Source organism: Pristis pectinata, chromosome 33, assembly GCF_009764475.1.
Source record: "Pristis pectinata isolate sPriPec2 chromosome 33, sPriPec2.1.pri, whole genome shotgun sequence".
In the NCBI taxonomy this organism is placed as follows: Eukaryota; Metazoa; Chordata; class Chondrichthyes; order Rhinopristiformes; family Pristidae; genus Pristis; species Pristis pectinata.
In genome coordinates, this window is record NC_067437.1 from 385,431 (window position 1) to 398,550 (window position 13,120).

At 48.1% G+C, this 13,120-nt stretch overlaps 1 protein-coding gene across 4 annotated transcripts in view; it reads right to left on the minus strand.

The window, feature by feature from the left end:
* Window positions 1-13,120, minus strand: part of ppfia3 (PTPRF interacting protein alpha 3) — a 106,207-nt gene that overhangs the window by 35,192 nt on the left and 57,895 nt on the right. For all 4 annotated transcript variants that reach the window (XM_052042905.1, XM_052042904.1, XM_052042906.1 and 1 more), the window contains 4 exons: window positions 12,160-12,291; window positions 8,848-8,910; window positions 6,179-6,264; window positions 3,875-4,022 (listed from right to left, as the gene is read on the minus strand). In XM_052042905.1, coding sequence (XP_051898865.1) covers window positions 3,875-4,022; window positions 6,179-6,264; window positions 8,848-8,910; window positions 12,160-12,291 — 429 coding nt within the window. The remainder of the gene's footprint in view (window positions 1-3,874; window positions 4,023-6,178; window positions 6,265-8,847; window positions 8,911-12,159; window positions 12,292-13,120) is intronic.

The following is a 13,120-nucleotide window of genomic DNA, read 5'->3' on the forward strand; positions in this document are numbered from 1 at the left end:
TATCACAGCTTGTAAACGCTTTCTGTAGCCAGCTAAGAGTCTTTCAATTCTTGTTTGGGGGATTTTCACCCATTCTTCCTTGCAAAAGGCTTCTAGTTCTGTGAGATTCTTAGGCCGTCTTGCAAACTTTTCTGCATCCTCACCAAAAAATTCAGCGTCAGAAGTTTGCAAAGGAACATCTAAACAAGCCTGATGCATTTTGGAAACAAGTCCTGTGGACTGATGAAGTTAAAATAGAACTTTTTGGCCGCAGTGAGCAAAGGTATGTTTGGAGAAAGAAGGGTGCAGAATTTCATGAAAAGAACACCTCTCCAACTGTTAAGCACGGGGGTGGATCGATCATGCTTTGGGCTTGTGTTGCAGCCAGTGGCATGGGGAATATTTCACTGGTAGAGGGGAGAATGAATTCAATTAAATACCAGCAAATTCTGGAAGCAAACATCACACTGTCTGTAAAAAAAGCTGAAGATGAAAAGAGGATGGCTTCTACAACAGGATAACAATCCTAAACACACCTCAAAATCCACAATGGACTACCTCAAGAGGCACAAGCTGAAGGTTTTGCCATGGCCTCACAGTCCCCTGACCTACACATCATCGAAAATCTGTGGATAGACCTCAAAAGAGCGGTGCGTGCAAGACGGTCTAAGAATCTCACAGAACTAGAAGCTTTTTGCAAGGAAGAATGGGTGAAAATCCCCCAAACAAGAATTGAAAGACTCTTAGCTGGCTACAGAAAGCGTTTACAAGCTGTGATACTTGCCAAAGGGGGTGATACTAAGTACTGACCATGCAGGGTGCCCAAACTTTTGCTTCGGGCCCTTTTCCTTTTTCGTTATTTTGAAACTGTAAAAGATGGAAATAAAAAAATAATCTTGCTTAAAATATTAAAGAAATGTGTCATCTTTAACTTTATGCCTTTTGGAAATCAGGTCATCTTTTAGTCACTTAGCTATTCACAGTAACAGAAATTTTGACCAGGGGTGCCCAAACTTCTGCACGCCACTGTACAGCTGCTGCCTCACAGCTCCAGAGACACGGGTTCAATCCCAACCTCTGGTGCTGTCTGTGTGGAGTTTACACATTCTCCCTGTGACTGTCTGGGTTTCCCCCGGGTGCTCTACTTTCCTTCCACCTTGTATCAGTAGGTTAACTGGCCGCTGTAAATTGCCCCTAGAGTGTGTGCGCGGGGAGTTAATGGGAATGTGGGGAGCATAAGATGGGAACACAGAGACACAGGAGACTGCTGACACTGGAATCTGGAGCAAAACAACTGCTGGAAGAACTCAGCAGGTCAGGCAGCATCTGTGGAGGCAGAGGGAAGTTCGGTGTTTTGGGCCAAGACTCTGCACCAGGACTGAAATGTCATCTGGGTAAATAGGTACTTGTGGGCTTGCACAGATGGTGGGCTGAAGGGCAGAGGGCTGTGGATAGCAGATAGAATCGCACAGCCCATTTCCTATATCTGTCATCCTTGGAAGGGCAAGCCCAAGTGTGACAGCAGATACACAAATGTGGTCGATGACTGAGTTACTTCTGAAATGGCCCAACAAGCCACAAAGTTCAGGAGCAGTAAATGTTGGCAGGACCTGCTCCTGATAAAATAAGAAGAAAAGTTAAAGTAAAATGAGAAGGGAACCTTTAATTTGTTCAAGAAATCTTGCAAGCACAGGCCAGTTTGTGGGACACAGGCTGTAAAGGCAGAGAACGCTAAGAATTCTTGTGGTGTTTTAAAGGAGGGGGTTTAACATCCAGATTCTGTCTGGGTAACTTGGTCAGCATCCCACTGCACTACACCAGATACCATACACTGCCCCATTGTACTGTGCTGGGGGTTATGAGCATTTCCTGAGAACAGTCTGCTTCATATTAACAGGCTCACACAGAAACTACTTACATGCTGCAGGATCCGTACGGAAGCAGGAAAGAGGGTTGAAAGAGCGAAAGTGAGAGGCACACACAGACATCTTGTTGATATTTAGCAGGGTTACACTGGGAGCAGGAGGAAGGTGGTCTGCCCCGTGACCTGCTCTGCTTTTCTATTAGATCAACCTTGATTCTATATCCCTGTTTCCTTCCCCAACAAAAACTACGCATCTCTCTCTTTGGGGCCAACTCTCGCCCAACTGTCAAAGTGTTTCGGGGAAAGGGTTCAGAAGAACTTGGACGTGTGATAACCTGTGGGGCAGTGGAAGTGGGATTAACCCAACAGTCTACATTTAGCAGCACACACATGATAGGCTGATTGGCCTTTCTCTGTGATGTACATTCCTATGATTCCATGATATTCCTTCCATTTTGGGGGAGAAAGTTCCACCTCACTTCGATTTTGGAATGTGGTCCCTTGCTCTCAATTCCAACATCACAGGAAATAGGTTGGTAGTAGCTCCTCTGATAAATGTTCCAAACACTTCAGAGATCTTGATCAGGTCACCACCAATCCTCTAGCTCAAGGGGTATCACACACTGTAAGTTCTCCAACCCTGAGACTGCAGGTGCCAATTGGGCACATGTGGATGGCAGTGTTGGATGAACACACGCAGACTGGGGCTCCGGTCCAGGGAGGTCCAAGTCTTGGTTGCCTGCAGTTTGCAGGAAGACCCCTAGAGGTCCAGTAAAAGCCAGAGTGAAGTGAGCAGCATTAGCATGAAGTAAGGAATGTTCCAGGCAGCACAATGGTGCAGCTAGTGGGGTTGCTGCTTCATCACGTCTGAGTCCTCTGTTCAATCCTGGTACCATGAACTATTTTACTTTTATTATTAATAACTGAAAAAATGCTTTAAAGATGTAGGAGAATTGGCGTAAAGTTGGATTTCTGTAAATTAGGTCACTTGTAACCTGGGGAGTCCCTGTACAATCAAAGGGGAGGAGATGGGCATGTGAGAGAGAGCAGGGTGCAGGGCAATAAGGAGAGTGACGTCACTGGGATTGCTCACCAGAGCAGGAAATGATCTGATGGGTCAAATGGCCTTCTTCCGCACTGTTCTAAGTAAATACAACGTGTTTCTCTGCGTTTAAAAATAATGGGGGTGGGAAAAGCCAGGGAGTGAAGGGATTTGGTGAGATAAATCTTTCCTACACAGCGAGTGGTGATTAGACAACATTCCCTGAAGGGGCAGTGGGTTCAACGGGAACGTTTAAAGGAAAACTGGATACACATCTGGAAAGAAACAATTTGCATGGTTCAGCTGAGAGACTGGGGGAGCTGGACCACTGGACACTGCTGCCAACAGATAGTTTTGTCAAGTACTTCCAGTTGAAAAGCTTCAGATTGAGGATGTTGCTGTTGGAAAGTATCTGACACACAGCATCAGAGGATCCTTCACTGAAGGAGTAGGCCAATCACCCCTCTATGCCTGCTCATTGGAAGGGTGATCCAACAATCCCTCTACCCCTACTATCTCCCCATGATCCTGCAATATTTTTCCTTCTGTATCTGCCTGACTTTTTTTTGCACTATTTATTTTTGTAATTTGCAGTAATTTTATGTCTTTGCATTGTACTGCTGCCGCAAAACAACAAATTTCTCGTCATATGTCAATGATAATAAATCTGATTCTGAACTACCTTCAAAAGTTACTGATGAATCTGCTTGAAAACAACCCAGATAACATCTCACCGCCTACAATTACTCTCACTTCCTGCCTTGGGTCTGTGTTCCCTGGTTACTGATCCACTCACCTGACAGAAGTTTCTCCTTGTTTACTGCATCAAAGCCCCTGAGAATTATGAATTTTGACTTAACCTTCCTTGAGCTTAGCCCCTCCCTAAAATCAGCCCATTGGAAGAGAAGACCAGGGTCGCTGGCGACATCTGGTGTCTGCATTCACTGCTCAGTAACCGAGAGTCCAGATCCCATCGTCTTCCAACGTACCTTGGAGGGATCATCCTTCAGAGCTGCCCAGCGACCTTTGTGGGGCCTGCGAAGGACCCCAGTGGTGCTATAGATGTCCACGTGGCTGCTCACAGGGACCCCAGAGCTGTGAGAGTAGCGGAGCTCAGACGCACTGCCCGGGAGTGACCTGTCATTCAAATTGGGAGCAATTAGTGAAAAGGATAAAAGGTCACAAGAAAGCTTCTGCAAATTCCAAGTTATTTACAGTCCAGGCATCTACATTCCACTACAGGACACAATGGATGGAGTTGGAACCCCAGCCCTAATCCTGGAGTGAAATTGGAAATGGACACTGCCCAAGAATCTCTCACAAAATGAGCAATTGGACACAGTTTCATGTCCAGGAACCCAGTATTTGTAACTGCTGTTAAAGCATTCAACCTTAAGCCATGATTGGGATATGTTCCCCAGTTACCCCCATGGGGTGGTCCACTGACATACTTCGAGAACCCTAGGAGTTGCCAAGCACCAGAGATGAGGGAAGAGGTGGGGAGAAAGATAGAGACCCCTTGTTGCCTTTCCATCTGTTCTATCAACTTATATTGCAAAATGTACCCAAGGTAGTGCCCAAGAGCACCACCAGATAAAGTCAACACAAGCCCAAGGAGCACTTCACAGAAAGAAGTTTGCTGTCTTCCCTCATCCTGGCCTACATGTGACTCCAGACCACGTTGTCTCTTAACTACTTCCTAATTCAGGGCAACTAGGGATGGACGATAAATGCTGGCATTGCCAGCGAGGGATGGACGATAAATGCTGGCATTGCCAGCGAGGGATGGACGATAAATGCTGGCATTGCCAGTGAGGGATAGACAATAAATGCTGGCATTGCCAGCGAGGGATGGACAATAAATGCTGGCATTGCCAGCGGCACCCACTTCCTGTCAGTAAATAAATAATTAGGAAGAAGCTTGGTTGAGGAGGAAGGTCACTGATGAAGGACTGCAGACCCAGAACAGTGACTGTTTTCCTTTCCTCAGATGCTGACTGACCTACTGAGTGTTTCCAGCATTTTTGATTTTCAGGGTTTAAGAAGTTCCTTACAGGGAGTTGGAGGGGTTGAGGGTGGGTATAGGGGTCAGCCAGCGGGATGCATCAACGCTATCGATGTCCAAGGAAATCAACGCTGGGGACGATGGTTTCCTTGGCAATGGCAGTTGAAACCAATAATGAGGAACTGGTGTCTCATATCTAACATAGGACCTGAAACTATTGCTTCAACTGAATAACTTTCAGGTTAGTGTTCAAAGGAGTACAAGATGGAGATACAGATCTCACCAGCAGGGGTGTGAGTTCAGGTGAATCGATTACAACTCAGTTAACTATTTACAGTAATGACCATCTCTGATCAACTCCACAGCAGAGTCCCGCCACACTGAATTTATATAGCAAGACTGCGACATCCCGAGGCACAGCTTATCAATTTGTCCAGATACCCCAACGATGATGTACTGCAGGAATTCAAGTGCAGGAGATGGGGTGGGGGGGGGGGGGGTGGGCGATATGGTAACACTTCTGAAGGTACTTCATTTCCAGGGAAGGTAGATTATAAACAAAATTTAACACCATGCCCTAAAAGGAGATATGGTGGCAGATGTCCAAAACCTTCCTTAGAAAGGGAGGTTTTAAGGAAGGGAGTTTTAAAGAGGCAGGAGGTTCAAGGAAGGAACTCCAGAGCTTTGAAGCCCATACAGCTGAACACACAGCAACAATATTTGTAAAATTAAAGTCAGCAATACGTGAGAGGCCAACGATGGGAGCTTCTTTGCAGGGAACGTAACAATAGTAAGGGCCATTCAACCTACTGACACTCAGCAACTCACTGCATGTCTGGGGGTGAACTTGGGCGAGGGTTTGTCACGTGCAAGTCATTACAAATTTGGTTCCAATCCAAGGATTCAGGAATGGAAGGTCTCTTTCCGAGATGATGCAAGGGAACAGAAAATAGTTAAAAGATAATCAGGGGAATTTTTTTAAACATAGTCTTATTTCTCAAAATTTTAGAAGTAGGGAAAAAGATTGTTTAATAATTGGTAAAAATTAAACTAAATTGACTAACCAAGAGGCTTTCTGCTCTCCAACTGGTGGGGGATGGAGGGGGAGAGCAGGGAGGGGTGAGTGCAAGGTCATGTGATAAAACATCAGGAATTCACCCAACTGGAGTTTGCACCCAGGAAGATGTGACCACGGTGGAATTTCAAGAGGAAGTTCAGTAGGATGGGCAGAGTTAACTAAACTGGCTTCAATTCCTGGCATAGTTTCATCATGGAATCATCTGTTTACCTGGAATAAGCATCGCGGATCCCAGTCTTTGTTCGCAGCTGCTCCAGCTCGGTCTGCATCCTCTCCACCTCCGCCATGAGCTGCTCCTGAGAGGAGATGTGGGTTAGTGCCTGCTCACCAAAATTCCCAGCACACACAACCTTTCTCCCAACAATGCTGTGATAGCTTCAAACTCATTGTCAATATTTATAGAACCTTCGGGCAAAACCCAGAGTGTCCTCAGCACACACACGCTGTGCAGGGGAAGTGTCAGTGCAGAGCTGCAGTTTGCAAATTCCTTCCTGGCATTGTCCGTTCCCAGTCTCCACACCTAACTGTGGAACATGTTCCAATCACTGGTAGCTGTGCCTTCAGCTGCCTGGGTCTTCGGTATTGGAATTCCATAAACTGCTCCTCTAGGACACTTCCTCCCTTTAACCAAGCCTTTGGTCACCTGCCCTAACATCTCCTTGTGCAGTTTGCTGTCAATCTAGATCTGGTAATTCTCCTGCGATACACCTTGGGAATGTTCAATATTGTTTTGAGAAAAATGCTCGTGTCTGAGTTGGAAACTCAAGGTCCATCCTGGAAGAAGGTGGGTGGTCCTGTCAGTGAAGTGCTGATGGGGAGGGTTGGCTGTGGGATCTTTCCAGTGACAAGTTACACCAGCCCTGTCAGGTGGGAGTCAGCACAGTGCTGTCTGTCAGGTCAGAGCAGGGGCTCTCTCCCTTCTGTCCTGGACCTAATGCTCGGGGGGGCAAAGTAGTGCAGTAGTTAGTGCTGCTGCCTCAGCTCCTGACCCGAGTTCAGTTCTGACCCCAGTGATGTCTGTGTGGAGTTTGCACATTCTCCCTGTGACAAAGTGGGTTTCTTCCCAGAACCCAAAGACAAGTGATTTGGTTAATTGGCCGTTGTAAATTTCTGAGTACAGGGAGGTTGCAAAATAAATGGAAGTGGAATTGACGAACATCTGGAAGAGAAAGTGCCAGGTGTAGAGGGAATGGAGGAGAAAGGGAAATGGAGCTGATGGGCCTGGCACTGACTCAATGGGCTGAATGGCCACCTCCTGTCATTAATATCCATTGCTCATCAACAGTGTTGAAAGCTGCAGTTATCCCTGTGTGGGCATCAGAAATGGGGGAGAGTAACGGTGAGTGGGAGAGAGAGAGAGCGGGGGGTTGGGGGAGGACAGAGCGTGGGGGGGGGAGGTGTGGAGGAAGGGGGACGTGTGTGGGGGGAGGGCGTGTGTGGGGGCGGGGGGACGTGTGTGGGAGGCAGGGGGATGTGCGTGGGGCGCGGGGGGGACATGTACGAGGGGGGGGCTGTGTGTGAGAGGGACAGATGGACTTTTACAACAATCCACCTGGTTCCCTTTTTCCGTGATGCAGGCTCGAACTTCCCCAGCTCCCGGGGAGTGACACATTACTAGTCCGAGCCTCTGGAAGTTCTTCCCCTCCTTTAGCTGCTGTGCTGCAGACTGGTGTCCTGGATTATACTGAACCCATTGTCCGTGACCCACATCTAACACAATTTACCTGATAGGTGAGACGTCTGGTACAAGGTCCGGTGTAATGATGTGAAAGCATTTGTAAAACTCAACACGGTTCTGTGAGCTGTTCTCTCCCCACTGGAGGATACAGGAGGGCAGCACAGAGGTGCAGCTGGTAGTTCTGCTGCCTCATATCCAGAGAGTCAGTTCAATCCTGACCTCCACTGCTGTCTGTGTGGAGTTTGCACCTTCTCCGTGACCACATGGGTTTCCCCCGGCTGCTCCGGTTTCCTCCCACATCAACGGTGGGTTACTTGGACACTGTAATTGCCCTGGGTGTTTAGATGAGCAGTAGCTGATGGGATCAGTGTAGGGTGCTCCAAGGCCGTGCTAGGCAGGATGGGCTGAAGGGTCTTTCTCTGTGCTGTAATGTTGTTGGTTTGCATGCAATGTACAGCATCTTTTAACCCGTTAAGCACCAGGGGGAATATTTGTAGGAACTAAAACCACAGAGGAGGAGAATGACACAGCAAGAGGCAAAGTTCCCAGCCCAACACTACCTGTGTTTTTCTCCTTGCACCAGTGCATTGGGGGTGAGTGACTGGTGAGCGAGCACACCAGGATCGTTCAGCTGCAGCACAAGGTTCATGGAACACTCCACGGACCTCAGTGCCAATATGGCCACCACCTACAGTGGGCACCAAGCAATGGGAAGGAGAGGTCATCCTTCAGGGGTGCTGGGAACTATCCGAGGAGAGCTTGGAACTACTGGTGGAGGGCTAACGAATGTATTGGATACGGTGAAGAGGAGGCAGGGAATATGTTGCTTGATTGGCGGCTAAGAATCAGCTGATGGAGTAATGAACACTGCCCTTATGAAAGGCTGTGAGAAGGCGGGGCTCGACAAAATGGACCAATGGCAGGAGAGCTGGGGGTGGGCTTGGTTGGAGACAGAAGGTCATGTGATGGCACTTCTTCCCTTCCCTAACTCCCCTTGGTCGTGGTGACACCACCGGGATTAGGAGCAGATCCAACCCCAGGACTAGGGCAGCTGGATCCTGCCACAGAACATGAATGGGAATGGGCGATCGTGAATGGTCTGTCCCATTAGAGCCACACCAGGTCTTCCCTGTTAACTTGCAGTGATCTTGTTGTCTCCACCCACTGTTGCTGTCAGTAGAGAAGACCAGAGAGGAAATACCTTGTTGAGCAGCACCTCTTCATGGAGTTTTTTGACGTTAGAGAGCTCCTGACTGAGTGCATTCTACAGAGGCAAGGAGTTGAAAGAAAGGGGAGGAGGGAAGGAAAGAGAAAGAGAGAGAACGACAGGCATTAGAATAAGTTAGTCAGACAGCAGAGCAGAAAGATTTGGAAAGTGTGCCAAACAAAAGTGTTAAGGATCTCTTATCACGTGGAGAATAACTACGAATTCACACCACGTTACCTTCTCATGGTACAATACATTCCAGCAAGTTGCCTCATCATCTTGCTGACACCTTCACCACCAGTGGAGTGTCTAAAAGCCCACTCGTCTCTTGGTTGAAGGATCAATACAGGAGAAAACTGATCTGGACAGCTTTAGTGGAGAAGTGAAATAATGAGCCAGACAAGTGCGCTGGGCCAGGCAGCTTCCCCGCTGAAAGATTCTCTGTTCGTCCTGTGGGCAACCAGCAGCACCTACAGGTGACCATTCCTCTCACCACAGGCTGCGAGTTCAAGCTGCACTCCAAGGACCTGGGTGTGCAGCACTGCCAGAGAGCGCCTTTCACATGTGAGGTTCATGAGATCATGTTCGTCCTCGTATGAAAGATCTGCTGGTGCTACTTCAAAGAAGTCAGTGGGAGTTCCCTCCAGTGTCCCGGGCCCAGTTATCATCTTCCACCCCTTACTGTGCATCTCGTTCTTGTTAGAAATGGTCATTGCCTGGTACTTCTGTGGAAGGAACGTTATTTCGCACTTATCAGTCTGTGCCTCATTACTGTCTGGGTCTTGCTGCATGCAGCAAGATGTGATTGGCAAACTACCCACAACCCTAAACATCCAATTCCCTCCACCACTAGGACACAGTGGCTATGCCCTCTAGTATTTGACATTTCCACCCTGGGAAAAAGACTCTGACGAACTCCCCTATCTACACCTCTCATAATTTTATGAACTTCTATCAGGTCTCCCCTCACCCTCAACACTCCAGAGAAAACAATCAGAGTTTGTCCAATCTTTCCTTGTAGCTAATACTCTCTAATCCAGGAAACATCCTGGTGAACCTCTTCTGCACCCTCTCCAAAGCCTCCACATCCGTCCTGTAATGAGGTGACCAAAATTACACACAAGACTCCAAATGTGGCCAAACCAAAGTTTTACACAGCTGCAACACGACATTCCGACTTTTCTACTCAGCACCCCGACTGATGAAGACAAGTGTGCTGTACACCTTTTTTACCACCTTATCTATGTGTGTTGCAACTTTTAGAGAGCTATGGACTTGCACCCCAAGACCCCACTGAATATCAATGTTCCTAAAGGGTCCTGCCATTTACTATATAGTTTCTTCTCCAATAATTTCCCCATCACTGATGCAAGGCTCACCGACCTATAATTTCCTGGTTTGTCTCTATCGCTCTTAAACAGAGGAACAACATTGGCTACTCTCCAGACCTCTGGGACCTCACCTGTAACAAGACAGGACACAAAGATCTCTGTCAAATCCCAGCAATCTCCTCTCTTGCCTCGTTCCATAACCTGAGATAGATCCCATCAAGCCCTGGGGACTCATCCACCTCAAGATTCTTCAAGAAATCCTCCAACTCCTCCTCCTTGATACCGTATGCCCTAGAATATCAGCATACTCCTCCCTGATCTTGCCATCCTCCATGTCCTCCTCCTTGGTGAATACCGATGCGAAGTAGTCCTTTACCATCTCACCCACTATCTCTGGCTTCAGACATAAGTTCCTTCCTTTCTCCTTGAGTGGTCCTACCCTCCCCCAAGTTACCCTCTTGTTTTTGATGTATGTATAAAATGCCTTGGGGTTCTCTTTAATCCTCCTCACCAAGGACATTTCATTGCCCCTTTTAGCCTCCTGATTCAATATTCTCTCCTTCTTCCCTTATAGTCCTCAAGGGCCCTTTCCGACTTCAGCTCCCTCAACCTTACATGTGCTTCCTTTTCCTTTTTCACTAAATTTGCAACATTTCTCGTCATCCAAGGTTCCCAGACTTTGCCATCCTTGACTTTCCTCCTTACTGGAACATGCTGGTCCTGAATTCTGACCAGTTGCCCTTTAAACAACCCCTCCATGTCAGATGTGGACCTCCCCAGTAACAGCTGCTCCCAATCCACTCTCCCCAGCTCCTGCCCAATACTGTCATCATCAGCCTTTCCCCAACTTACCACTTTCCCTTGAGGTCCAGTCTTATCCTTGTCCATTAGATCTGAAAATTTATGGAGTTAGGATTACTGTTCCCAAAAGCCTCTCCCACTGAAATACCGATGACCCGGCCAGGCTCATTCCCGATACAAGGCCCAGTTCAGCCCCTTCTCTGGTTGGACTATCTAAATACTGTGTCAAGAAACCCTCCTGGATGCACCTAACAAATTCTGCCCCATCTAAGCCTTTGGCACTAAGCAAGTCCCAACCAATATTGGGGAAATTACCCTGTTGTTTTTACATCTTCCCATAAGCTGCCTACATATCTGTCCGTCTATCTCCCGCTGGCCATTGGAAGACCAGGAGCACAAGTCCATCATAGTGAGGCAGTGAAGTCTATATCCTGATGGGCTATAAACTGACAGCTAAGTTGGTCTCAACAGGTCTTTTGTGACCAACAAAGAGTTAATGGGCTGAATGGCCTCTCGAAGGTCCCATGAGTTCCACACATTACATTAAGCAGGCAGATTGCTCTGCACAGCGGCTCCTGGAAACAGCACGGTACTGGAGATGGGTGAGTGGAGGTCACAGATTATCCCATCCCAGGACTGCACAATGCAGAATCAGCATCATTTCTGTCACTTCAGCCTCACACACTCACAAAGCAGCAAACACAAGGCACTCTGCTCCATCAGAGCACAACAAGTTAAAGATGTTTTGGGTAAGGAGCCTTGGCTACACTGGGCAGTGAAGGAGGCCATTCATCCCATTGTGTTGGAACTAGCTCTCTGACATCCAAAGGCACTTTGAACTGATTCTTAGGCACCACTCACTGAAGGGAGATGTGTCAGATGGGGAAGATGGTGCTGAGAGAAAGTGGGCAGTAGGGTGGAGAGAAAGGAGGAGGGTGAGGGGAAGGAGGGGGAGTGACAGAATGGAGGGGAGTGATGAAAAGGAGGGGGTTGATGCATTGGAGGGGGTTTTTGGTTGGAGGGAGGTGACATGAAGATAGAGGTTTCACCAAAGGGAGGGTGTACAGTATGGAGTGGGCACATTTGATCTCTGTGGGATCTCCCCACCCTTACTCCCCCCCACCCCCCGACAATTACAGCCCACCCCAGCGCTTCCAGCAAGCGCAGGTCTCACCTTCTCCTCCAGTGCAGCCATTCTCTCCTTCAGGTGTAACTGCAGCCGCTCGTTGGATTCGGAGAGGAGTTTGTCGACTGTTTCGGACAGACGCTTGTTGTGCTCATCGTTCATCTTCTCCCTCTGCCGAGCCTGCGGTAGGAAAGGCAGGTCTTAGACAGGGGCAGGCGTGGGGTGGGGAATGTCCATACTGACCCCAGAACGTGAAGGAGACGTCCGCAGGGTTTGCTTTGAATTGCCGGCACTGGTGAACAAGAGACGCCACCAAAACACCGCCGTGCTGGGTTATCCCTGTTCCCGTCTTGCTACCTCTGGAAATTTCTATTCTATTAGTGCTGGCACCCAGCTCCATTCACCCACTGCCTACTGCTCACCAACCCACACTGACTCCCATTTTACTCTTCATTTCTCTCCATGGCCTCACTCCCTCCCTACCCTGTAACCTCTTCCAACCCCACTCTTCAGAACAAGCCTGACTTCAATCCCTCCACAAATGGCATAAGGTCCACAGTTCTGGAATTCCCTCTCAGGCTTCCCTCTTCACCCAAACATCGTCATTCTTAGGCCATTGGCTGTCTGCCTGAATATCTCCAGTGCGTCAGTCACATGTCTCTTTGCTTCACAACACTCCTGGGAAACACCTCAGATGGTTTCCATGATAACTGAGGTGACATTGATGGATAGGCCGACCTAGTGGGGCCACATTCTCCCGCCACCCAACTGCAGGCAGGAGGCCTGGGCTGATTAATTGTGACCTTCCCCCTCCCCGCAACTGCTTCCCCACAAAACCTCACCCCTACAGCAGAATCTTGAATGACACTTTAGTGGATCTGTGCAAAAAATTTGCCTGTAATTCATTAGATGAATTAAAACTCTGCTACTGGGATATTAATCTGGAGGTTTGAAGAACAGGAGGCCCAAATTCAAATCCCAGCTCAGCATGTGGAATATTTAAATTCAA